This window comes from Accipiter gentilis, unplaced genomic scaffold, assembly GCF_929443795.1.
Source record: "Accipiter gentilis unplaced genomic scaffold, bAccGen1.1, whole genome shotgun sequence".
Lineage (NCBI taxonomy): Eukaryota > Metazoa > Chordata > Aves > Accipitriformes > Accipitridae > Astur > Astur gentilis.
The window spans coordinates 804,928-831,280 of NW_026061011.1; the positions used below are offsets into that span (position 1 = coordinate 804,928).

At 57.2% G+C, this 26,353-nt stretch overlaps 1 protein-coding gene and 1 long non-coding RNA gene across 2 annotated transcripts in view; one reads left to right on the plus strand and one right to left on the minus strand.

Annotated features, from left to right (window-relative positions):
• LOC126037291 (electroneutral sodium bicarbonate exchanger 1-like) overlaps positions 1 to 14,823 on the plus strand; it is a 301,597-nt gene extending 286,774 nt beyond the window's left edge. The window contains exons 24-26 of the mRNA XM_049797604.1: positions 13,752 to 13,852; positions 14,373 to 14,477; positions 14,748 to 14,823. Of these exons, the coding sequence (XP_049653561.1) occupies positions 13,752 to 13,852; positions 14,373 to 14,460 (189 nt within the window). The 3' untranslated portion in view covers positions 14,461 to 14,477; positions 14,748 to 14,823. The remainder of the gene's footprint in view (positions 1 to 13,751; positions 13,853 to 14,372; positions 14,478 to 14,747) is intronic.
• Positions 14,824 to 22,377: 7,554 nt separating this feature from the next.
• On the minus strand, positions 22,378 to 22,817 carry LOC126037295 (uncharacterized). Its single transcript, XR_007505592.1, has 3 exons — positions 22,739 to 22,817; positions 22,546 to 22,619; positions 22,378 to 22,448 (listed from the first exon to the last, which is right to left on the minus strand). It is a non-coding gene; the product is annotated as an uncharacterized LOC126037295 (long non-coding RNA).
• Positions 22,818 to 26,353: the final 3,536 nt, after the last annotated feature.

A 26,353-nucleotide genomic window follows, 5' to 3' on the forward strand; every position in this document is an offset into this window, starting at 1 on the left:
GCTCTTCTGGCCACGGTTTCCCCAGGCTGCTTTGGGAGAGGAGAGCTCTTCCTCCGGCGCTGAGGCTCCTTGATGTTTGGGTTTGGGGCTTTTCCTTTTCTGTTCTCTCCTTTTTCCTCCTCCTCTCGAGCAGAAGAAGGGCTCTCGGTGGTCCCCGAGAGCTGCGGGCGGTGGTGTTGCAGCGGCTCCAGGGGCCAGTTTTGGGGCAAGGCCAGTGCTTGGGGCGAGTCGGCGTGCGGGGCAGGACGCGGAGCAGCAGCGGCACCGGGAGCTGCGCCGTGCTGACGCCGACGGGACTGCGCCTGCCCGGGGTCCGGAGCGGCTCCCGCTGCCCCAGCGGCACCCCTGGGACTGTTCGAAGGAAGGGGCTCAGCCCCCCCAACCCCCCGGTGCTGGGGGACCTCACCCTGCAGGTGAGGCTGCTTCTCGAAGGTGCCGTGGGTTGCCTTGCTCCTGGGTTGTGGAGCTGGGATGGGAAATGGGCAATAAGGAGAGGTGAGCTTTCCAGGCACTTGCTGGCTGGTGCTGAGATTTGAGAGATTCATTTTTTCCCCCCTTCCCGGTCTTGCGGCTGCCCAAGGTGCAGCCAGAGAAGGGGAGGAGGGCCCCTGGCTGGCCCGCAGCTCCCTCCCTCGCCATTCTTGGGGTGATTGGGGGTTATTTTGCTGTGTCGGTGAGGCAGAGCTGGGCTGCGGGGCTGAGCGCGGTGGGACCCGAGGAAGGGCGTGATCGGCTTTGAAGGGCTTTGCAGCGAGCCCTGTCCCCGCCGGTCGGGTTCAAGACGAATGCCTTGCAGGTCTTGCTGTTGTGTGTGCCCGTGTGTCCCCCCGGCCCCCAAGGTATGTCCTTGTCCCAGGGGCTGCGTGCTGCTTTCTGCGTGGGGCCGTGTCCGTGAGTCCTGCAGGGACCTGTCTGTCCTGGCTTCCCCACCAAAGGGCTGCTTCCCCTGGGGAAGGGGACAGGGGAGTTGTTCCCGTTCCCGTCCCCGTCCCCCCCCCATCGCCTGCCGCGCTGGTGGTGACTCAGGCCTGGGGGTGGCTGGGTTCCCCTCGGGGCTTGCTGGCTCGGATCTGGGGCTCGGCGGGGCTTTTGCACCTCTTGGGGGCTGTTTCCCGGTGCCCCCCGCGCTCCCTCCCCGTCCCACACAGGCACGGAGCGGTTCTGGAGAAAGAGTTTTTAATGGGAAAGACAAAAGAAAAGGTCCCACCAAAGCTGCTCTAAACCCACCCTACCCCCCACCCACCTCCTCACCCCCCCCAACCAGTCCACTCCCCCCACCCCCCACCCCCCACTCCCCCCATCTCCATCTCACCCCTGTCTGATCCCCCCCTCCCACGCCCCACTCCCCCCGTCTCCATCTCACCCCCGTCTCCATCTCACCCCTGTCTGATCCCCCCTCACACCCCCATGTCGTCTGCCAGAGCCCTGCGCTTGCTGGGTGGCATTGGCAAGGAGCTCTGCGCCTGCCTCTTCCTCGGCCGCTCTGCCGTGGCAGACGGGGATGGTGGCAGGTCCATCCCCGCATCCTTCCGCGGCTCCTGGGGCTCCATCCCGACGATGTTAAATATGTCGAGGCTCAGCGTGGTGTCGCTGAGCTCGGGGATGCAGGAGTCGAGGGTGAGCAGCTCGTCCGGCAGCGACAAGGGGCTGAAGTCCCAGTCGGGGGTGGCTGCGCCGGTGCCCTCGGTGTCCCCAGGCACGGGGCTGCTGCTGGGACCATCCTGGCTGGCCCCCACCGTGTCCAGGGAGCACCCAAGGAGCCTGAGGGCCTCTTCAAGAAGCTCCTGGTCAGGCACTGCAAGGAGCTCTGCGATGTCCCCCAGGGCTTGTGTGTGAGGGGCAGCGCAGGGGCTGGGGGGGACGTCGCTGCCCGAGGGGACGTCGCTGCCCAGTGAGATGTCGCTGCCCAGGGGTGCCCTCGCAGGGGTGGCCGTGCCGGAGGTGTCGATCTCTACCAGCTGCCCGTCGATGTACTGGTAGCCGGGGATGGATATCGGCATCACTGGGCAGGCTGGAGCCACCCCTGTCCCCTCTCCGCTGGTGCCCCCAGGGTGGCCAGGCACGGGGCTGCTGCTAGGACAGCCCTGGCTGGCCCCCACCGCATCCGTGGAGCACTCAAATAATGTGAGGGCCTCTTCAAGAAGCATGTCCTCGGACGCGGCAAGATCACCTGCAGTGTCCCCCAGGGCTTGACTCTGGTGGGCAGCGGATGGGCTGGGGGGGACATCGCTGCCTGGGGGGATGTCACTGCCCGGGGGTGCCCCTGCAGGGGTGGCCATGCCGGAGGTGTTGATCTCTGCCGACTGCCCCTCGATGTGCTGGTAGCTGGGGCTGCATGTCGGCAGCACTGGGCAGGCTGGGGCCACCAGTCTTGCCTGACGTTGGTAGGGGGCGAGGTACTGTGGCTGGCCCTGGGGGGTCCCCGGGGCTGCCCAGGGCAGGGGGGCCCTGCAGCCCCAGGGCCCCCAGAGGGCAGCCCCTGGCAGAGAAGCAGCGCCTTGGCCGAGCGTGGCGCTGGCCGGTGGAGGCAGGTTGGTGGCTGTCCACTGGATGTGGTAGAGCCGGGGGTCAAAGGGGCAGCCCCACGGAGCCATCTGCAGACCTGTGTGGGTGAGAGGGAGCCGTGCTGGGCCGGGGGGACTCTCTGGGGGCACCCACCAAGCCATCCCCCACGGCCGACATGCCCCAGCTCTGCGCCAGGCGCGTGGGGAGCTGCTGTGCCGGTGGGACGCGGTTGCACGTCGGGGAGGGGACTCCCTTCTAGGAGGTGAAATGGGAGAGGGGCCAGCCCAGGGTTTATGGCTGCACTGGTGCTGATGGCCACTTTGCACATGAGGGTGACGAGCTGTGTTCAGGCGCGGTAACGGGATGGGTCTTTGCCTTCTGCCCCCAGGCTCCCCGTCCCAGCGGGTGCAGTTCATTCTCAGGACCAAGGAGGACGAGCAGCACATCCCTCACCACTTGTTCTCCGAGCTGGATGAGATCTGTGTAAAAGAGGGCCGAGATGCCGAGTGGAAGGAAACGGCAAGGTAAATCCCTGCTGCTTTGGCTGCGGTGGGAGAGGAGTCCCCGCACCAGCAGCGCCCGTGGGCTCTGCTTTCTCCTCTCCAGGACGCGAAGCTTTTGCAGCTGCAGGTGGCGGCACGAGGAGCCTTCTCCTCTTGCCACCCCGTGGCTCTGTCAAAGGGGCTGCAGAGCTGGGGCTGTTTTCGTGCAATGGGGCTGATCGCACCCGATGTCCGCAGGTGGCTGAAGTTTGAGGAGGACGTGGAAGACGGCGGCGAGCGCTGGAGCAAGCCCTACGTTGGCACACTGTCCTTGCACAGCCTCTCCGAGCTGAGGAGCTGCATCAGCAATGGGTCGGTGCTGCTGGACATTTGTGCCAACAGCATCGAAGAGATTGCAGGTACCGTGGGCACTGCATCTCTCCGGGAATGGCCGAGCTCAGCTCGCCACGGTGCTCTTCACTTCCAAATCAAACCCTGCCCCAATGGCACGTCCTTTTCCAGAAGTGCCACTGTGTTTTTCTCATGAGCTGTTTTTGGATGTAGACTGGGCGTGCAACAGTCGCGCTGTTTTTTTATTCCAATAGGGGGTCCTTTTGAAAGCAGTTTGTGGGGTTGGAGAAGCCACTAGAGAATATTCTGCAGCCAAAAAGGGGCGTGTGTCAGGGCTTAGCAGGCTGCTCTTAGAAATACGGAGTCTGCGTAAGAGCTGAACCTCCTTAAAGGAACTATTTCTTACAAGCTGTTTCCTCGCATTCTTTTTTTTACTTTTGCCTTCACATCCAGCATTTAAGAGTTTTAAGGCAGAGTTTCTCTGGCGATGACCAAGCAGTGTATTTCTGTGGGGAAGATATTTGAAGTTAATTGCAAAAGCCGCTTTGGAGAAGTTATCTTTGACTGGCGGCAGGTCTCCATTCAGCCCTTTCAAGGGCTGGAGAAGTCGGAGCCGTTCTTAGCACGTTTCTCCCTGGGCTCAGCAAATTGCACTCGATCAGCACGGGAAACTCTGGGAACGTCTGTGCTATAGATTGCTTATAATTTGGGTAAACGTGTAGAGTCAGAAAGGCCAGGTCGGGCAAGAAAATTGCATTATTTAGAATGGGAAATATTTATCTTAGCGGAATGATGAATAAGCACTTGGATGATGCTTCTTAGCAAAAGAAAATTCTCGTTTTCACTGCAAAGGCTGAACATTATTAAAAGGCCTTGCTATGCAAGGCTGAGCCGGCATTAGGGTGCAGCCTGTGTGGCACAGCCTTCCCTGGGGGCTTTGGGGGTCGGGACTTGTTGGGGTTTCTGCTCTGATGGCTTTGTTTCCCTTTGCCATCCTCAGATATGATCCTGGCCCAGCAAGAACAGTCCACGGAGTTTGACGAGCACGTGCGGGCGCAAGTTCGAGAAGTCCTTTTGAGGAAGCACCACCATCAGAACGAGAAGACAACCAACCTTCTCCCCGCTGTCTGCTCGTTTGCTGATGTGAGCAAGAGGCAGTCAGACCTGCACCTCCTCTACAAGCCAGGTGAGGGTTTCTGCAGGGCTGTGGCCCCATTAGACTTGCCCGGGCAAAGGAGAAGCGTCCCAGTTGCTCCTTGTCCATCTTTCTGAGTGTCTTTTCTTTTTCTTACCAGCCCAAACAATCACCCCTTGTCCTTCTCCCACTGCTGCGGAAGCTAAAGATGGGGTGAACCGTGAGAGCAGAGCAATGGATTTAAGCAAGGTGAGACACTCGTAGCTTTCTTACGCCTTTAGGGCCAGATTTGCTCTTGCAGAGTGTGCTGCAGAGCGCTGTGGGCTTTGCTTTTGGGGTAATTGCCTGAAAATCGCTTGTCGTGCCCAGGCGGAGCTGCACTTCATGAAGAAAATTCCCACCGGGGCTGAAGCATCCAACGTGCTCGTAGGAGAGCTGGATTTCCTTCACCAGCCCATCGTGGCATTTGTCCGCCTGAGCCCGGCTGTCCTCCTCTCAGGCATGACGGAAGTTCCCATCCCAACAAGGTGCGAATGAGAAGCGCAAATTTCTTCCGTAAAAAAGACACCCAACCAAACATCAAGTTGCAGGCATCAGTTTGGTGTCCCAAGGGAACAAGGCTAGCGGGAGGGGGAGCAAGCACGCTTCCCCCACCCACGTCTCCTCGCCTTCATTTCTCCATTCCCTGCTGTAGCTTTTAAACCCATCGGCCAATTGTAATGAAAGTTGGCCCCCAAATTACATTTGCCGTCGGTTTTGAAGAATTTCAAATTCATCGCGGCATCGCTGAGCCTACGTGTCCCGTCTTGAGCCACGCTCTGGGCTGAGAGCTGCCAGGGCTTTCCTTGTGTGCTCTTGGAGCAAGGACACCTTCTTCTCTCTCTCATTTTGTTTTTCTTGCCCAGGTTCCTGTTTGTTTTGCTTGGACCAGAAGGAAAAGCCCATCAGTACCATGAGATCGGCAGGTCCATGGCCACTATCATGACGGATGAGGTGCGACAAGATGAGATAGCTCCGGGTCATTTTTGCCTTTCTTCAGCTCTCCCTGTCTCTGAAGTAGTGAGGAAGAGGATTTGCTGTCCCAGCTGCCCACAGCTCTCCAAATAGCCCAGCCCTCTTTCTCACCCCAAAGCAAACACGCAGATTTGCATCACCCCACATCCTGGAGGCTGAAATCCCGCCCGGGGTGCATCCTGCACCTCATCCTTCTCGCCGGGGTCCCCAGCACGCTGTCCCCAGTGGTGGCATTGCCAGGGCCAGCAAAACTTCTCTTGCTCTTTAAGCAGAAGGGTATGGTGTGCCATGGGGGACGGGGGCCTCGTGGGGGAGATGATTACAAGTGCCGTGATGCACAGATTTTTCCTTTTGGGGGAATATTTCCTGCCCTTTCCAGCAGGGAATTTTGGTGAAAAAGCCTTGCGTTTAGCCAAGAGCTTATTGCACTGGTTAGGACATCCGAGCTGGGTTGTCCTCTCACCAGGTTGTCTTCTATTGGCAGGTTTTCCGTGACGTTGCCTATAAAGCCAAGAACGGGGCTGACCTCGTGGCTGGCATCGATGAGTTTCTGGATCAGGTCACGGTCTTGCCGCCAGGAGAGTGGGATCCATCGATCCGAATTGAGCCCCCGAAAAACGTCCCTTCGCAGGTGGGTGCCACGTCGGCGGGAGGCGGGAGGGGGACGGGCAGGATGGCTGGGGATGCTGTTCAGGGGCCCAAATTCACAAGGTCCCACTCTGACACAGTCACAGAGCCAGACCAGAAGCAAAACAAGCCAGTGGTTACAAGTCCATAGCTTTATCTTACTTCCATTTTAACAGGAAAAAAGGAAGATGCCAGGAGCTCTTGATGACAGTGCTTCTCACAGCACGCTGGAGAAACACAGTGGGCCTGAACTGCAGCGGACGGGATGGTAGGAGCTGTAATAGTTTGGGGTTTTTTTCTGTTTGCCTCTCAAATCTGAGCATGCACCTTCCCTTCTAGCAGGTCTTTGGGGTTAGCTGGTTCAGTGAAGGGGCTCCACATTGCCAGCTTGGTCCCCTGGGCTGGGCAGGGGGGAGATCTGGGCAGCTGGGCTCAGCCCCAGCCATCACCGTTGCACGCAGGTTTCCTTGATTTGGGCTGAAGGAGAGTGCTTCTTTTTAGCCACGAAAGTTACTCTATGCTTGTGATTGCCCTTCTGCAGCAAAGCAAAGTCGACGTGTTCCTCCAAGAGAACAGACTCTCTTCTTTTTCCTTCCTGCAGGCTCTTTGGAGGTTTGATCCTGGATGTGAAGCGGAAAGCCCCGTGGTTCTGGAGCGACTTCCGGGATGGTCTGAGCCTGCAGTGCCTGGCGTCCTTCCTCTTCCTCTACTGTGCCTGCATGTCCCCTGTCATCACCTTTGGGGGACTGCTGGGGGAGGCGACCAATGGCCACATAGTGAGCACCTCTCTCTGTTGGGGGGCATGGGGGAGGATAAAACTCAGGCCAAAGTCCCTGCTGCAGTGAACCGGCTTTGGTTTTTGTTTCTCCCTAACGATTTATTTACTCACGGCCGCCTCTCTTCCCCGGACAGAGTGCCATGGAGTCGCTGCTGGGCGCGTCCATGGCCGGCGTGGTGTATTGCCTCTTTGCCGGCCAACCTCTCACCATCCTCGGCAGCACCGGACCCGTCCTCGTGTTTGAGAAGATCCTCTACAAATTCTGCAAGTAAGGCAGGCTGCCGCAGCTGGGTGCTGCGAGAGCCTTCAGAAGGGGGCAGTGATGGAGAAAAGATGCTTTGCTTTTCTTTTTCTTAGGGGTAGTTGCTAGATTTTAGTGACAGTCCTTTTGTTGCGATGGCTTTGATGGGAGATAAACCGCCCTTATTGCCATAAGGTTTATTATTAAGCCCCAGCTTGCTGGCAGCAGGTGACTGGGTGCAAACCCAGCTGGTTTCAGTGTTAGGGCGTCAGGGTGATGTGGGAGAACACCACCTGGCCCAAGAGGGACCTGACCTCAAGCAGCCTCCAAGGTGTTAACACGAGATCCGTGTTAAACAGTGGTAACTAAATAATTGGCCTCTCCTGCTGTGGGTCTACACCCTGCACCACAGCCCCGAGGCTCTCTGTAGTAGTACATGGAAACTGCATTTCCCATCCGCAGCCTTGACACGCTCCAAAATTGCTCCCCGTTTTCCCCGAAGGCAGGCATGGCTCAGGGCCTCTTGCTGGCCTTTCCAGCCTTTGTTTCATTCTGCTTTCCCAGGGAGTACACGCTCTCCTATCTGTCTCTGCGGGCGTGCATTGGGCTGTGGACCGCCTTCTTGTGCATAGTGCTGGTGGCCACCGACGCCAGCTGTTTGGTGTGCTACGTCACCCGCTTCACAGAAGAAGCCTTTGCCTCCCTCATCTGCATCATCTTCATCTACGAGGCTCTGGAGAAGCTGAGTCACCTGCGAGACACCTACCCTGTGCACATGCATAGCAAGCTGGACTTCCTCACCAGCTACTAGTGGGTTTTTTTCCCCCTGAGAAAGCTGCTGCCCCTTGGCAGGAGCTCCGGGCTGCACCTCCATCACCTTTCCCTTACCCCTGTCTTGGCTTCTCTCCTCCCAGCTGTAAGTGTGAGGCACCGACCCATCCCAGCAACGAAACGCTGCGTTTCTGGGCGAGCAACAAGATCAACGTGTCTGGCATCGCCTGGGAAAACCTCACGGTGACCGTAAGTGCCCCGAGCCACTGCTTCCTCGCGCCGCGTCCATGGGGTCCAGGGGTATTTGCCTGGTGCAGAAGTCAGAGCCCTTCAGGGAATGATGGGCTTCAAACTGTGCTAGTGCTGCTCAGAAAAGTCCTTGCTTAAATGTAGCGTGTGGTTTTAAGCCGCTTGGTCCTGGGGAGGAGAGTCCACCTTGTCCAGTCTACCTGGTCCCCAACGTTGTGGGTAGCAAGTGTCCCCGTCAAGCCTGTTGCAGGACAGTATTTCTGACTGGGAGGAAGGTTAAGTAGTGGGTGGTTTGATTATTGTAGAAGTTGTAGGACTTAAGTTCATGCTTGAAAGGTAGTAGCTGGCCTCCTCAATGGGTTCCTAGTAACTCCAGGCCTTGCTTTCTTGTTCAGTGCTGTCTGTAGGTACGTGCATAAATTTGCTTGTCTGAGCAGCCTCTCAGGCTGTTGTTGCCGGAAGCAGAGCCCGGGCCTAGGGCGCCAGGCTCTTACGGTGGCCTTCATCCCCTCTTGGCCAGGTTCTGCGAGCCCTCCCCTGGGGAGGGACAATCTGTCTCTTCTCCTTTCCTAGCATGGTTGTCTTTAGCCCTCCTTCCCTCTTCCCTCTCTCTCTATCCCCAAGAGTTTCCAGTGTTTCCTTCCCCTCTGGTGTCTTCTTTAGCCACGATTGCTCGAATGGCAGGCAGAGGATGTGCCGAGGGTGCGGGGTATGGTGTCCCCTCACATCTCATTCCTCCGCTGTGTAGTTCGATGTGTCACTTGTTCAGCTGCTGCTGCTCATTAAATATAAATCTCCATTGGCAGGAGCAGTTACAGGGTCGTGGATCTTGGACCAAGATCCTCAAAACCCCCTAGCTATGCGAGGTTTCCCTGCCGCACGTGCACCGCCTTTGTGTCCTGACGCTCTGTTTCTCCAGGAATGTCGGTATTTGCGTGGGGAGTTTCAAGGACCTGCCTGTGGACGCGACGGCCCCTACACGCCTGACATGTTCTTCTGGTGCTGCATCCTCTTCTTTGCCACCTTTGCCCTGTCAAGCTTCTTGAAGAAGTTTAAAACCAGCCGCTACTTTCCAACCAGAGTAAGTAGAAGGAGGTGTCCAGTGTCCATCTCCACACTCATTTCCCAAAATGGCTTTCCTGGAGCACTAAGCAGTATTTGCCCTGCCTTGGTCAAGCTGGGAAACGTTGGCCTTGCAGGCCAAGCTCTCCAAGAGCTTGGATGTCCTGCACTCGTTTCCCTGAGTGCAAAATCATCGTAGCATTTCCCACATGCCTTGTGACCTGCCCCAGATTGAAGATTTTTGGGGGTTGATTTTTTTTTTATTTTTTTTTTTCCTCCTCAGGTAGTAGGAAGTCAGGTTTCCCAAAGTTTTGGGGGTTGGGGTTGTGGAATTTTTTCCCTACCTTCTGTGCATTATGTGCTCGAGCAGAAAGTAGATTCGAATGAGGAGCTTCCTTTTGAGGACTAAAGGATGCCTCAGTGCCTTGTTGCCATCCATTGTAGCTGTGAGTGTAGCTGTAGTGGCAGACATGTGTTTTCTTATTTTTAATATTATTATTATTATTTTTAGGTTTTGACTTAAACCAACCCTTGTCGGCCTAGTTAAGCTTTTTTTATTGTCTGACCCCAGATCTCACAGGGACAAACAAAGCAGCAGTATCTAAGCAAGGGATCTGGCTGCATGTGCTCAGAGGGGTGGTGGGATTTGGTTAAGCAGCCTTAATGTTGTGGATGTCTGCAACTCTTGCATCTCGCGTTACGGCCCTGTTTGCCATGCCCCTCTCACCTCTGGTTTCTCGCTCCAGGTGCGGTCCACAGTGAGCGACTTTGCTGTTTTCCTCACCATCGTCATCATGGTGCTCCTTGACTTTGTGGTTGGGATCCCATCGCCGAAGCTCCAGGTCCCCCATGCGTTCAAGGTAACGGGGTGTTTTGGCACGTGGGGGTGCCACAAGGTGATGCCGGGGCAGGGCAGGGCTGAGTCTGGAGGAGATGCTGGTGGTGTGACCATCTCCTCTTCCACCTCCAAGTGCCTTGCTTCCTCCTGGAAACGAGAAGATGGCCCCAAAACTAGATACCTACAGGGGAAGTATCTAGAGGTGCTTGCAAAGAGGAGACTGGCACTGCTGAAGCCCCCGGGAGAGGGGGACATGAAGCCAGGGCTGGGAGGTGCTCTGACACAGGGAGGGAGGGGAAAATGAAAGCCAGTGGAGTGCCTGGGCTGGGAGACGATGCTGATGTGTGGGCTTTGTTGCAGCCTACCAGAGGCGACCGCGGGTGGTTCATCAACCCCATAGGACCCAACCCTTGCTGGACGGTGTTGGCTGCGCTCGTCCCAGCTCTGCTCTGCACCATCTTGATATTCATGGACCAGCAGATCAGTGCCGTTATTGTGAACAGGAAGGAGCACAAGCTGAAGGTAAGGGCCTGTGAGAGATGACTCCAGCCCCTTCTGGGCTGCAGGTCTGGGGAGAAGCTCTTATTCCCGATGCTTTCTGAAGGCATTGGTTTGGGACAAGGTCAGGCTACGTGGCAGGATGCTCTCCTGGATTAACGATGATGCAGGGAGAAAGTGACAGGGCAGTTCAGATGAGCAACCTTTTGGGGGAGCAAATTAATCTTGGAGCAATAGAGAACTGCGTTTTTGTTTTAAAATGGCAGCAGCAGCAGGTGTGGGGAATGAATTGTTTTGATGCGCTGCCAGGGATAACTCAGAGTCACACCTTCCTTGCAAGTGGTAGAATTTTCTTTGTGAGTGGAAAAAATGGTTTGGTGCTTTTGGGTTGTCGGTTGTTGTTTTTTGGAGAAGTATGTATCGCACAAGCTCTGCATATCCATTGTGTCTGAACTCCTGCCAGATTTTCATGCCAGGTGCTTGTGCAAAGCCCGCATACACCCTTACTTGTTTCCATTTCTTGTTTTGACTTCTGAAGAAGCTGACTTGTGCTCGAGCAGGGTTTGAGTCTGACTTGCGACGTTATCCTTGCTCTTGTGCTATGGGATGCTCTGTTTCTTGTTTTCCTGCCTGCAGAAAGGATGCGGGTACCACCTGGACCTTTTTGTGGTGGCCGTGATGCTCGGGGTGTGCTCTGTGATGGGGCTGCCCTGGTTTGTGGCTGCGACCGTCCTGTCCATCACCCACGTGAATAGCCTCAAAGTAGAGTCTGACTGCTCAGCTCCAGGAGAGCAACCCAAGTTTCTGGGGATACGAGAGCAGAGAGTCACTGGCTTGCTGATCTTTGTGCTCATGGGCTGCTCCGTCTTCTTCACTTCTGTGTTAAAGGTGAGAGGAAAATGCAAACCACCCAACAACCGCGAGCTTGTTGGAGGTTACAGACAAACAGTCCCCTCTCTGCAGGCCTGAGTAGTTAGTTGTGGAGCAGAGGAGGAGGAGGTGATCCCAACCCTTGGGGCTTGACCCACGGTGGGAACCAGCCTCGGTTAGGCTTTGCAGCCCTTCAGGCTCCCGTTTGGTGTGCTTGAGACGAGCAAGCAACGCAACTGCTTGAATTTTTGGGTGTCTTTCAGGCCCGCCCATGTTTATGCGTTACAGTTGAGCATATTCAGACCAGCACATCTGCTGTCTTTCAAACAGGCAGCCCTTTAGTGGCTGCAGTTTGCTCCCCAAATGCCCCGGAGCAGCCGTTCCCAGGAGCTAAACACACTGAGGTCATCCCCGTGGGCTTCCTTGCACGTTCCTCCCACAAAGTAATCTCGTCTCTAGGCTAAAAGGAGGCCTGTGGCCTTTGCCTGTTGCCCCAAGAATAGGCAGAAGTGTTTCTTCTACCGCCAGAGAATGCGGCATAGGGTAGCACGGGTGAAATCGCCTATTTTCCTCCAACCTTTCTGGAAAATAGGATTATTCTGAGGAGAGGTAACTCCCAAGTTCAGCCTAAAGCAGAGCCTTAGCTCACTCGTGCGCACAACATGGCAAAACAATGGTTAAAATCTGACCCATCTCTAAGCCTGAATGGAAGCTGGAAAGCTTCAAGCAATTTTAGGCAGTGCCTGTGGAAGAGGGTGGTAATACTGAAAATGCAATACAGAAAAAGAAACGATTGCATTCTTTCTTTTTTTTTTATCCCCCCCCCCAGTTTATACCAATGCCTGTGCTTTATGGCGTCTTTCTCTACATGGGTGTGTCGTCGCTCAGAGGAATTCAGGTACGGACTCTTTTACAGCGTGCAGCATGTCGGCTCCCTGGTATTTTGTCTCCGTAGCAGCAGGGAAAAAAGCAGTGGCATGGGAAAATCTTCTCACAGAGCAAGCAATGAAACTCTTTTGTGTAAGAAAAAGATTGGTGGAGGCACAGGAGGTATATAGGGCTGGGAGGACCAGGCAAGTTCAGCGCTCTCTGTTGCAGGGTTTAGGGCAGGTCAGTGTTTGGTTACGTGAAAGCGGGGGAATTCAGTGCAAAGGGAAGGCAGTTTCTACCACTGGTGGAAATCCTCGCTGGGGGGATTCAGTGGGCCGAGAAATGCTAATAATGGAATGGCATGGAATAGTTGCCATTTGGTGGGCAGCTCTCAGGGGCATGCTGGTTTCTAGATGGAGCGAAGGGAAACTGGGTGCTGCTCCCAGGAGGAATGCGGTGGGATCCAGGATTTCTGACGGCAAGCGAGCTGCTGCAAAGTGCCTCCACGTCTCGAGAGGGCCAGAAACTTGCCGCAGCCCCAAGGTGGCAACCTTTCCCTTTTATTTTGCAGTTCTTTGATCGCTTGAAGCTGTTTTGGATGCCGGCGAAACACCAGCCGGATTTCATCTACCTGCGGCACGTGCCCTTGCGAAAGGTGCATTTCTTCACGGCGATCCAGCTGACCTGCCTCGTCCTGCTCTGGACCATCAAGGTGTCCCGTGCCGCCATCATCTTTCCCATGATGGTAAGAGCTGCCACCGCTCGGCAGCGGGATGTTTGCAGTGTTGGAGTGAGAGGTGGCATCGTCTCTGAGCTCACCGCATCTTCCCTCTTATTCGTAAAGGTTTTGGCTCTCGTCTTTGTCCGGAAAGCAATGGATTTCTGCTTCTCAAAGCGAGAGCTCAGCTTTCTGGATGACCTTATGCCAGAAAGGAAGAAGAAGTTGGACGATGCCAGAAATTAAGCTGGAGAAGAAGAAGAGGTAAAGCTTGCTGTGTCCTCGGGGCTGGACATCTCCGTGTGGCTGTGAGATTGCCTGTTTCTCTTACAGCTTGTCTGGAAACGTTGGGGGAAGATCAGCACTCAATCGAAATAGATCCCAATAGCCTGTAACTTTTGTAACCTTTGTTTCCTCAAGTAGCAGTGAGCTGAACGCTTGAATACAGGTGTAATTTTTAAAACGAGTCGTTTTTCACAAAGGTCATTATCATTATGATGATTATTATTAGATGCTGCTGCTGCTGCTGCTGCTGGCAAGACTTGCTCATAATCGTGCTTTGAACACACAATCCCCCTGCCCCGAAATCTTTGGAGTGAACAGTTTCTCCCCTGCTGCACTAATACGAATAGCTGCCAAGGGGCAGAAGCGGAGGGCAGACTGCTAAGTTTGTGCTGGGCATTCAGCTTATCTCCACTTGGATCAAAGACAGAGAACGTGATTTGTCCCTTTTTTACATCAGGAGTCCAGGAGGGTGATGGAAGCTGCTGCTGCTGCAAGTTCAGTTCAGCTGAACGTGGGGAAGACCAGTGACGTGGATATCCCAAAGCAAAGCAGTGACAGGTAAAGCCCCACCAAGCACCAGGACCCCCGGCAAGATTAGCTTGAAGGTGTTTGGCAGAGTTTTCTCCACTTGCCTCTTTGTGGGGCATCCCACAGAAACCAGCAGGCAGCTTGGTGGGAAAATCAAATTCGGGGGCAGGGCTGCAGGAAGTGATTGCAGGGCTCTGACCGCAAGCAGAGTGGCTGCAGCACTCGCGTTTGACCCCCAAACCTTGCCTCATCAGTGCCTTTACGGTAGCTGGGGATCCCCATACTTACACATGAGGAGTTGCAGGTGTGATCTGTACCAGCAGTGGCTTAGGAACCCGGACCGGGGCTAAGCCCCAGCAAGAGCCTTTGCACAGAGCTGTTGCTCTGCAGCTCCCCGGCTTGCCTCCCAAAACTCCTCATCCAGCAAAACCTCCCACACTTATGCGGAGCTTTGATTCTCGGGGCTCCGCTGTTCCTCTTGCTGATGCTAATGCCCTTGGTGGCATCAGTTCCCATAATCACGGATTGCTATGTAACATATTTATTGCAGGACTGATCCTTCTGAGATTATTATCCTGGATGAAATGTCACAAACGACCGTATGGAAGGCTCTCACTTTGAAGACAGAAACCCTTTGAATCCAGGGAGGAAAAAGGTAAAGGATTGCATGTGATCGTGACAGTGCTCCTCTGCAAGCGACGGCGCACGCCTATGCTTTTCCCACGCTTTGGCCGGCAAAGCTCAGCAAACGGCCTGTCCCTGGGAACAGGCAGTGAGGACCGTGGCATGCAAACCAGCTCCTCTCTGCTGGGGTGGTCCCCCAAACAGGGCTGAATCAGCAGCAGCTGGCAGGTCTTCCACTGATGATGCTCTCCCTCTTTTTCTCTTCCCTTCGCCTTTCCCCACTCCCGCTTTTCACATTTAGGAATCTTGACTTTGAAGGAGAGGAGTGAGAGCGTGACTCGGGGATGTGCCAACGCAGATAGAGGGAGAAAGCGCTTTGTTTCAGTTGGAGGATTCCCATTAAAGCCATGCAGATGTTTTCAGTTATCCTTGGTGTGCTTCAGGCATTCAGTATCTCTAGACCAGCAAGCTGAGGGGAACGTCACAGTCAAGGGGAGTTTGGTGGTGTTCAGTCTGTGTGCGTATGTGCATGTGGGGGTGTGGGTTTGTAGTGGTAGAGGGACTGCTACTGCTTTATCATTCAGTGCTCTTCTTTTAATACCCAATTCCTCCTCTTTTTTTTTTTTCTCTTTTTTTCAAATGTAAACTGGGAATGTCCAAAATAATTTTCTGTTGTAGTTGATGCATTCTCCACTTTCTTCTTGATCACGACCGGGTTTTTGGTCTGGTTTGGTGTCCTGGCTTTAATTTGCTGCTACGTCTCTTACTGATACAAGAGGGATGCCCTCTGTGGCAGGGCAGCATAGAGAGCGTCCGAGCCGTTGGCCTAAGGTGAAAGAAAAGCATTTGCTCCCTGCGCTCCAGTTGTACCTCTCTTGGTTGGTTTGGCAAGTATCACAATAACGTGTGATGAACTGACCGTAAACCCCATTCCCCGTCCCCCTGTGCCACTGGGGGGTGGTAGGGAATCCAGGAGTGAATTTGTGCCCAGGAAGAAGGGAGGGGTGGAGGGAAGGTGCTCTGAGATTTGGTTGTATTTCTCATTACCCTGCTCTGGTTGATTTGTAATAAATTGAGTTAATTTTCCCCAAGCGGAGTCTCTTTTGCCTGTGACGGTAATTGGTGAGTGATCTCTCCTGGCCTTATCTCGACCCACAAGCTCTTTGTTATATTTTCTCTCCCCTGTCCAGCTGAGGAGGGGGAGTGATAGAACGGCTTTGGTGGGCACCTGGCATCCAGCCAGGGTCAACCCACCACAGGGGGAAATGATGTACTTAAGAAATTATGTACTTAAGCCACACGAAAAAGGCCACAAAGCTCTTGTGAAACAAGATCCCCTTTGTATGATCAACGCATGCCTTGCTAACAACTGTGCCCCTGAAGAAGAACTAAAAGACTGAGAAGAAGGGAACATCCTACCCCAGGAGGCGCCAAAAAGTTGAATAATTGCTAATAGGCATGAAGTCAGAAACATCTTCGAAAACTGGAGGAAAAGTAAAGAAAGGTGGCAGGGGGAGATCATGACCACCAACTCAATTCCACACCAAAAAGGCTTACCCCCCACTCTCCTTGAGCATGCGCTGTAGAAGAAAAGAACACTGGACCTTTAATTCCAAGCAGGGGAACTTCAACCTGATAGAAACTGTGCGAGATAAGCGACTCCCAGCACTAGTTTTGGGAAGAACTTTGGAAATTGAATATGTATAACTGAACTGTATAGATTGCTTGCCCGTTTAGGCATGAGGGGTGCTAGCGTTGCGGATTACCACCTCGCCCCCATCTTTTCGTAAACATGAACTGGAATAAAATACCTCTGCTCTGCTGTGTTTATATTGGCATTTTGCACCCTGGGTAAACGACCCCACTTTTGGGACAACAGTGGGGCAGGCAAAGCACCGCATCCCGCAGGCCGAGGGGCTCAGGCACCCACGCCGCTGCCGGAGGACTGCCGGCAAGAGGTTTGGCATCTGGCGAGGGGCTGCTGGGCCAGGGTGCCCAGGCACCCACCCCACTCCCCCAGCCGCAGCCACGAGTGCTCTCAGTGCTGGGGCAGAGGCCGTAGCAGCTGCCTGTGCCCAAGCCTGTCCCGAGCGGAGGGAAGACTTTGCTGGCGAGGAGCAATCCAGTGAAGGCATTGCTGAAATTGCTGGGCTTGAAGTTGCTGCCGGGCCAGGAGGGGGCCGAGGGGTCCTTGTGCAGCACGTCCTGCTCCAGGGGCAGCAGCTCTCAGGCCAGCAGCAGTCTGCTGGGGGGGGACACTCAGCAGGGACTCGGGGATGGGGACCCATGATACCGAAAAGCCGGTCGAAGAAACTCTCGAAGACTCATTTTGGAGTTTTAGAAAGTAGACATTCTTTATTGCAGCGCTGGATGCACGGGGGATAGTTCCACCTAGCATGCGTGCCACAGCTTCAGCACAAACAGGTTCTATGGCGTAACTAATTACATATTAATCAGATTAGTATACATAGACATAAAAATTACTGTAACTGAGTATCATAGGACTGCCTACATCTGATCGCACGCAACGGTTCTTCATTTGAGTCGAAGGGCTGCTTTTGCGCCCACCGATCCATTTCAAATTCTGTTGGCTGACCTTCAAGTCTTGTTCGTCATCCTTGTTCTTTGATCTTGGAGATTAACATGGTTTCAGTCATATATGGTCAGTTTCAATATTAATCTTAGCTAATGTACAGGAACATCCAGTCATAAGAGCAAAGAACTGTAAAACTTAGGAGTGGGTTACTAACTCTACTAGTTAATTACTTGGCTACACTTCTGTCTATTTTTTCAATCATAGTGTTAGTATAAGATTTCTAATAATTATTTACCAAATCTCCCTTTTACAGTCACCTAGCAGCAAACCAGTTTCCACGGCTGGTACAAAATATTAAAACCAACAAATATTTAGACATACCATACATTCTGTATGGACATATGCTATCACCCACCGCCTCACTTTGGTGCCCTCCTCATTCACCTCCAGCAGCTCCGAGAACTGCAGGGTGTAAAGCGTCAGCCACCAGTCATGCGTCAGGTATTTCACCTGAGGGACAGAGGGGGCCACTGCGTCACTGTGAGTCTCCCCAGGCAGGGGCCACCCTAAACCCATCATCCAGGCAGGCTGCAACCCCATCAAACTGAGGTCATGGCAAGGCAATATCCCCCATTCAGGATTTGTGGGAGAAGGTCGCCTGTGCTCCCGGACCATGGCAAGAAGACACAGCTTCCCTGGACATCACACCACCAGAGCTTCCCTGCAGTTTTTTAGTTAAGGCACGATCTCTCCCAGAGCAGCCTAGGGGAACCACGGGCAGAAGAGGCGAACCCAGCCCTGGGCTTGGGGTTTGAGGACTGCTCACCGCTTCCCCAGCCACCCTCCCTGGGTGGAGAACTGCTGCAGCACGTTGAAGGCAGAGAGCAGGACCCAGCTCTGCACCACCAGCGCTTTGCCGGGACACAGGCGGCCTGAGCAGAGCCTGGACATCCCCGTACACCTCACCGCAGACAGCCAGCGCACACCCAGACACCCAGGCATCCTCCACGTGGAGGCCACTTCCCACCTTGGCTGGCCAACGCAACGCGCTGCCTACCTTCTTCAAGGATGGCAGCAGTTTGATGCTGACGAAGCCCATCTTGTTCTTCTGCACATGTTTCAGGAGGAAAGCATCCTTGGCCAGGTTCTCGTCAGAGGGGTGGAATTCCACCTGGGACACAACCCTCCTGGCCAGCTGCCGGTCAGGGATGGAGTAGCTGCAGTCCAAGAGATCAGCCCCCAGAACATCGCTCGCATCGCAGAAGCTCCCGGCAAAGCAGCAGGGACACGGGTGTGACTTGGTGGCCTTTGGGATGTGCAGCACTGCCCGGTCCCAGCCACAGCGGTCGGTGCAGATGGCAGAGTCTTGAGGAGCGGGGTGGCTCAGCTGCACTCTGAAATGAAACGGAGTTTTATGCTTTTAGAAGCACGCTTGCCTTCACGCCCCCAGCATCGGTCCCTGCCACAAGTTACGCAGCACATGGCCTTGCACAATCTTGCAGCCAGAGGTGCCTCACGAACAGAGCGCAATCTCTTTGATTACCAGGATACAGGCCAGGAGAGATCTTTGGCCTCCGGTTCACGGCAGTTGTCCCGACTCCCCCAGGCCACAAACTGTTCACACAGCGGGAGCGAGAGGCCTGTGTCCTTGGTACCCTTGGGGTGTCCTTGCTAGCGCCGAATCCTCCAAGCACGAGGAGGGGATGTACTAACCCCATCCCTGGGGTCCCGTAGAGCGCAAACAGCCCCAGCGCCCCGACACCGGACGTTGGGCAGAATCCAGTCCTTTTCTGGGAGCACGCGGCGGCGGGTACCGTCTCCTCCGGGGTGTCACGCACCCAGGGAAAGGGCCGCCCCCTCCCAGGGGGATCCAGAGCTGCTGCTTTTCCCAGCAGGAGACTGAAAGACCTGACAGCACTACTGGAGCGAGGGCTGGGGGAAAGCGTGCCACCGAGCGACACCGCGTGACCTTCCTTCGCGCCCTCGAGGTCCTTTTTCCTATTTCTGCCTCGCTCCGGTCAATGCAGCGAACAGAAGCGTGGGCAACGGTCACAAACGCATTTGCCATCTGGCGCAAGGAGGCTGCGGCTGCAGCTTGGTCCCCGCTTGGCTCGGCTGAATCAACTTGTTCTTCTTCCCCCACCGGAAAAATACTGTTGAAAGCCAAGAGCATTTGCACCTGCAGACCCCGAGAGCCACCGCCTGTAGGCCCCGGGGGGCACCCCAGCCTCCCTTAACCCTTTCCCTCCCCAGGAGGAGCTGGGGAGGCTCTTGGGGGTGGGGCGGAACACAGGGAGCCCCCGCATTCCTTCCGGGGAGACGCCAAAGAGTCCTTGGCAGCCAACAGCCAGAAGGGACCATGGCGCGGCCACCAACGCAGCTCCCACTGCCTGGGCCCTGGGGCCCCCCGGCGCCCCAGCTTTTCCAGCCATTCGTGCTCTGCAAAACCTTCTACGCTCGAGGCAGGGACTGACCCCAACCCCTGCAGCCCAGGGACGGTCTTTGGGGGCAAGAGCAGAGGTGACCGCTGGCCATCGCTCCTGTCTCATTCTCTCCGGCTCGGCCAACCTGCGCCGCCTGCTCGCACGGGAGCAGCCCTTCCCTGCACCCCAGGCCCCCCAGGCACCACCAGCAGGTATGGCACCCCAGTCTGCTCTGGCACCTTCGCCATCCCCATCACACCTGTTCCCCAGGCACTTTTCGCATGGGGGTTCAGCAAGCCCTGGTGAGCATCCTTGCCCTCCCCTGGGCGGCGCGTGCCCAGTAAAGCCCATCTGCAGAGAATTCCCCAAATATTTGGGGCCACCTCTCCCCTTTCACCTCCTAGATGTGAGTCTCCTCCCCGATTTGCAACCCTGTCCCACTGGCACAGCGGCTCACCCCGTGGGGATGACCCCGGCCAGAAGCTCCCCACACCCCTGGCCCAGAGCTGGGGGATGTCGGCCATCGGGGCCGGCTCAGCGGGTGCCCCTGGACAGTCCCCCCGGCCCAGCACGGCTCCCCCTCACCCACACAGGTCTGCAGAGGGCTCCATGTGGCTGCCTATTCGATCCCCGGGTCTTCCGCATCCAGTGGACAACCACCGACCTGCCTCCACCGGCCACCGCCACGCTCGGCCAAGGTTCCGCTTCTCTGCCGGGTGCTGCCCTGTGGGGTCCCGGGGGCTGCGTGGCCCCCCTGGCCTGGGCAGCCCCAGGGACCCCCCAGGGCCAACCACGATACCTCGCACCCTACAAAAATCAGAGGAGTGGGGTGGCCCCAGACCCTCTGGAGCTGCCAGTGTCCATCCCTGGCTACCAGCACAGCGAGGGGCAGCTGGCACAGATCAACATCCCCAGCACGGCCACCCCTGTGGGGGCACCCCCGGGCGGCGATGTCCACACCAGCCCCTGCGCTGCCACCAACAACCAAGCCCTTGGGGACACTGCAGGCGACCTTGCAGTGTCCGAGGAGATGCTCCTGGAAGAGGCCCTAAGGCTCTTTGGTTGCTCCCTGGATGGAGTGGGGGTCAGCCAGGATGCTCCCAGCAGGAGCTCCGTGCCCGAGGACGCTGGTGGCACCGGCGCAGACAGCCCCAATTGCGTCTTCAGCTCGCTCTCGCTGCCTGAGGAGATGCTCACCCCCGACTACTGCATCCCAGAGCTCAGCGACGCCATGCTGAGCCTCAAAATAGTCAATGGCGGCGGGATGGAGCCCCAGGAGCCGTGGCAGGATGCGGGGATGGACCTGCCACCGTCCCCACCTGCCACGGCAGGCAAGCTGAGGAAGAGGCAGGCGCAGAGCTCCTTGCCAATGGCACCCAGGAAGCGCAGGGCTCTGGCAGCCAATGTGAGGGTGTGTGTGTGTGGGGGGGATTAGACAGGGGTGAGAGGGATGGAGATGGGGGGAGTGGGGGGGGTGGGAGAGGAGGGGTGGGGTATATGGCAGGGGGTGTAGGCGGGGGGGTCTAGGGAGGGCTTAGACCAGCTTTGATGGGACATTTTCTCTTGTCTTTTCAATTAAAAGCTCCTTCTCCAGAACCGCTCCGTGCCTATGTGGGAGGGGGAGGGAGCACAGGGGGCACCAAGAAACAGCCCCCAAGACGTGCAAAAGCCCCACTGAGCCCCAAATCCGAGCCAGCAAGCCACGAGGGGAACCCAGCCGCCCCCAGGGCCCAGTCACCACCAGCGGGGCAGGCGATGGTGGGGACGGGATGGGAACGGGAACAACTCCCCTGTCCCCTTCCCCAGGGGAAGCAGCCCTTTGGTGGGGAAGCCAGGACAGACAGGTCCCTGCAGGACTCACGGACACGGCCCCACGCAGAAAGCAGCACAGAGCCCCTGCGACAACGACAGACCTTGGGGGCCGGGGGGACACACGGGCACACACGACAACAAGGGCTGCAAGGCCTTCGTCTTGAACACCACCAGCATCCCCTCCAGCGGGGACAGGTCTCGGTGCACAGCCCTTCAAAGCCTCAAGACCATCACGGCCTTCCTCGGGTCCCACTGACCTCAGCCCCCAAGAGCCCAGCTTTGCCTCACTGACACAGCAAAATAACCCCAAATCACCCTAAGAATGGTGAGGGAGGGAGCTGCAGGCCAGGCAGGGACCCTCCTCCGCTTGTCTGGCTGCACCTTGGGCAGCCGCAAGACCAGGAAGGGAGAAGAAAAAATCAGAAGGAAAAAAAAAAAAAAAAAACAAATCACTGCACCGGCCAGAAAGTGCCTGAAAACTTCATCCCTCTTCATTGCCCATTTCCCGTGCGAGCTCCACAACCTGGGAGCAACGCAGCCAATAGAACCTTCGAGAAGCAGACTCACAGCCTGCTGCAGCTGGCCCTGCTCGAGCAGCCGAGGTGGGCTGGATGATCTCTAGAGGTCTCTTTCAGCATCCATTCTGTGCTGCTGTGACTCTGTCTCTATCATGGTTTAAGCTATAAAAATGAGAGCTATAAAAATGGAACGCTGTGTTAAGAGCACAAGGCTCTGCTAGCAACGACCTTGCCGTGGCTCCTTGCTGTGCTGAGCCCAACCGAGTTTTTAAGAGTAGATTTTTAGTGTGAGCAAAAGTGTGATTATTTTATTTTGTAATTTCTGTAAATAAAGTGGGTTTGGTTTGTTGTTTTTTTTTAAATAAGACTCTTCCAGAGCTCAGGTCAGACTGAACCTGAGGGAAAGGGGCAGACCCTCACAGAGGGCAGAGCCACATCATGATAGGGGGGCCAGCAGGATCAGGGGGCCATGCGACACCCCCTGCTCACGTCCTGCCGGCTCCAGGAAGATGGTTGCACAAAGGACTCGGGGCGCAGCTCCAGGGACAGGGGTTTGGTGACCTGGCTCCAGCGCCTCTGGGGCCAGGGGCTAGGAGCTGTCGGGGGCTTCAGGGCTGTCGGGGGCTTCGGGACTGGGGGCTGCAGCCCTCCGCTTCAGAGGGACGATGCAGACGCTGTTCTTGGCCTCTTTGACTCTCCACCACCGGCCAAGCCTGCAGATGAGAGAGATGGGGGCTACCCTCCACCGAGCCCTTGGAGGAGCAGGGGGGGGCTGTGCCCCTGGGCAGCACCAGGGAGGGGGGACAGTACCGGTGCTCCTGTCCAAGGCCAGCCACCAGGAAGTCACCGGCTGCAGAGAACTTGAGGCTGTTCACAAAACCCACCTGGAGGGGACAGGGCAGGGTGAGGGGCTCTGGCAGCCTCCTCCTGCCGCCCAGGGAGGGGAGCCCCTGCCCAGAGATGCCCCAAGCCCAGCTCCAATCCCCCACCTCCCCATCCATACCAACGGGATGTCCCAGAGGGGCTCCAGCTTCCGAAATCCCTCACCGCACTTCCAGAGCTTCACGCTGGCGCTGTGGGAGCCTGGGGCAGAGAGAGAAGACTGCCATGCACTCCCACCCAGGTAAGGGAGCAGGACGCCCCCCTCTCCACACCCCCACTCCAAAGCAGCTGCCACACACCTGTAGCCAGGAGGTCCCTGTTGCGCAGGGCGGCCACTGCTGAGATCCAGTATGGCTGCTGCAGGCCCTGGGCATCCTGCATGCCATGTGCCTGCCGGGCCAGTGCCAGCGGCTTCTTTTTCGTTAGCCCCCACAGGGCTAGGGACCTGCCAGGGAGGGAAGGGGCGAGGGGGCCGAGGGGGGCACCGCCTGCGCACCCCAGGCACCACCCCGGCCCTGTGCTCACCCGTCATCGGCGCCTGACACCATGTGCTCCTCACTGATGAGCTGGATACAATCGATGGAGCCCCTGTGAAGAGAAGGGGCAACTGCCATCAGTTATGAGCATGCTTTGGGATCCTATTTAGGAGACAAGGGCTCACCGGGGCATCAGCATCCCCACAGTGCCGGCAGGCTCCTAGTGATGCTTGGCACCTGCACGCCGCTGCCCCAGCCTGACCCCCCTGCCTGCAGCCCCCTCTCCCGCCCCAGACCTACTGGTGCCCGTAAAACACAAGCTGCGACTCCTCCGGGATCTTCCAGAGCCGCACGGTACCGTCCCGGCCCCCTGCCGTCACACAGCACTCCCGGCTCAGGCTGTCCAGCCCCGTGATGACATCCTGGTGCCCGAACCTGGAGAAGGAGATGGCAAAGTGCTGTGGCAAGCAGGGCCCTCTGCTACCACAACTCCCCCGGGCCTGCTGGCTCTTGTGACTTCTGACATCCCCAGGCAGGAGTGGCTGCGCAGCTTGCGGTGCGGGCAGGAGGCAGAGCTGCCCTTCCTGCTGGGGACGTGGAGGGGAGGATGCTGCTGGAGTCAGAGCATTGGTGGCTTTGTAGCTCCCGAGCTCGGCCACGTCAGCCCAAAGCAGCACAGGATCCTTGGACGGTGGGAGGCAGAAAAAGAGATTCGCCCCGGCGTGGCCCCGCAGAGGGGAGGGAAGGCTTCAGTTTCAACTTTGGCTTCAGCTTTGGCGTGGCCTTCTCCTTCCCTCTGTTTCAACAGCCCAGCAGAGCAGCTGGTGCTTTGTGGCAAAGATGAAGCGCGTGGACAGGCGTTGTCCTAGAGCACTGGAAAGAGTGGCTGTCCTGCCACTCTCCGGAGGCTGCCGGGTCCTCCTCCAGCTGAGGTGTCTCCTTTCCTGTTAGACCTCAGGAAGAGGAGATACCCCAGCCTGCAGAGCATCCTAGGGCTGGGGCTCCAGCGTTGTCTCTGCCTGAGCAGAGTCCTCGCTGGGGACTGAGTGTGACCTCATCCGTGCCCTCGTCATCTGTAAACTCAGCCGTGGTAGGTTAAACCTCGACTTCAGCCTTCCTCGTCCCAGGATGAGGAGTGTCTGAGTTGCCAGGGAGGAGACCAAGGGGCTGGTGTCTTTGCTTGGGCCTTGAAGGACTGTGGGGACAAAGCAGCAGAGGTGAGGTGACAGCCCCATGTCCCTTCCAGGCAGGGCACATTGCACCTCATGATTCCCAGGGCCAGGAGGGAACCAGGGGGCAGATGGCTCAGCTGGAAGCTGCTGGTTAGGAATACGCCCCTCCCGAAACACCCCTCTTCCCACAGATGTGCTGGGAGCAGAGCCCCCCTTGCCCAGGCTGGGGGGGGGAGCTCCATGCCAAGGTCCTTCCTCCTCCCCGCTGCCCTCACTCACTCTCTCTGATGTACTTGTGCTCGTTCTCATGCTCATCCACATCCCGTCCAAGGAGTCCTGGGGGGACACAGCATGTCAGGGACCCACTGGCCATCAGGGACCCACCAGCCAGCCTGTCTGGCCACGCAGTTCCCTGGGGAGGGCTGACCCCAGGGTGCAGCATCGGGGAGGGGATGGATGAGCCTCCTGCCAGCCCTACCTGTGCAGGCAGGAGTGGGAGAGAGTGAAGGGGTGCCCCACAGGTCCTGCACTGGGACACAGGGACCCTGGCAGAGAAAGGGACCCTGGGGCTAGGGGCTCACCGATGAACCTGACAGCCTCCAGCCGCAGGGACTCCTGCGGGCTCCGCAGGTAGGTCTGGCTCTTCCACAGGTAGTACGTGGCCCTGCTCCTCTTCCTGGCCAGCTGGAGAGAAGGGTGCAGAGTTGGCACAGAGATGGCCCCCCCGTTGGGCCATCCCTCCACCAAGGACCACCCTTCTTCTCCCCAGCAGGACATTCCCAGCTCTCCGCTCTCCGCATTGGGGTTCGGAGGGAGCAGAGGGCTCCCAGGCAATGCTAGGGTGCCATCCTGGTGGCGGGGTCCCCTTTGGGACCCCGGAGGTGAGGACAGCCTGGAGCAGAGCCTGTTCCAGGAGGGTGCATGCAGCTGTGGGGACACTGCCCTTGGTCCCCTCTGCTGGGCACGGGCAGGGCTTACCCAGGGCAGATCCCAGGGGTGCTCGGGCTATGCTTACCAAGCACTCGCAGATCCTCCATGCCTGCGCCGTCTCGGCCAGTCGCACCAGCTGCCTCCACTTCAGGAACTGGCCAGCGCTGCGGAGGGCTTCCTGGGAGGCCTGGTGAGCAGCACAGATGCTACCACCACCATGGGGGGCACAGGACCCTGTGTCCTCCCTCCTGGTGGGGCTCAGAGCCTGTCCTGGCCCATGCAGGGAAGACGCACCAGCTGGGGACTGATGCTGCCAGCAGGTTCAGCACCCCAGGGGAAGAGGAGGGCAGCCACCCTCTCTGGCTGGAAGCCTGTCGGGGCTTCAGCGTTTCAGCTTTGGTGGCCCCAGGCTGCTGCGGAGCCGTAGTCCAGTCTCTGGGGCTGCAGGGACCCATGCCAGGGGCTGTGTGGAGGGAGCTGGGTGGGAAAGGGACCCACCTCCCCATCCACCAGGCAGCAGGAGGAAAAAGGCAGCAGTGGGCAGGGAGGGGGGCTCTGCCTGTTCCTAGGGACTCAACAAGCTAGACCTCACAGTGCAGTGTCAGCATTGCCCTCCCCAAAGGACCAGTCAGGTTGGGAATCCCACCTTGGCCACACTCTCGTCCTGGTCATGCAGGTGAAAGAGCAGCGGCAGCAGGCTGTCCCACACCACCTTCTTCATCTTCTTCTTTTCAGCACCCACCACGAGCCCCGTTGCAATTTGGAAGAGATGGATGGAGAGCTCCCGCACCGTGTCCAGCTCCTGGGGGAAGAGGGGAGGAGGACCTCAGCCACAAGCCCATGGCAAGCAAGGGGCTGACATGGAGACAGACATCCCCAAAATGGCTGCAGGCAGCCCTGCTGCAAAAGGCAGCGAGCTGCGGCATGCAGATGGTCTGCCCAGGGAGACTGGGGTCTCCGGGGCTGAGGGCCAGAGAGGGAGGCCCTGCAGAAGGCTGGAGGATGCTGCCAGAGCAGGGTGTGCATTGGTGGGGCTCAGCACGCCTGCTGCCATCCTGCCACCACTGTCCCCCGCTGCGGCAGGGAGGCCGAGCCGGAGTGAGTCCTTGGTGGGGGGTTTGTGACACAGCACGGAGCCACCAAGGGCAGCAATGGGGT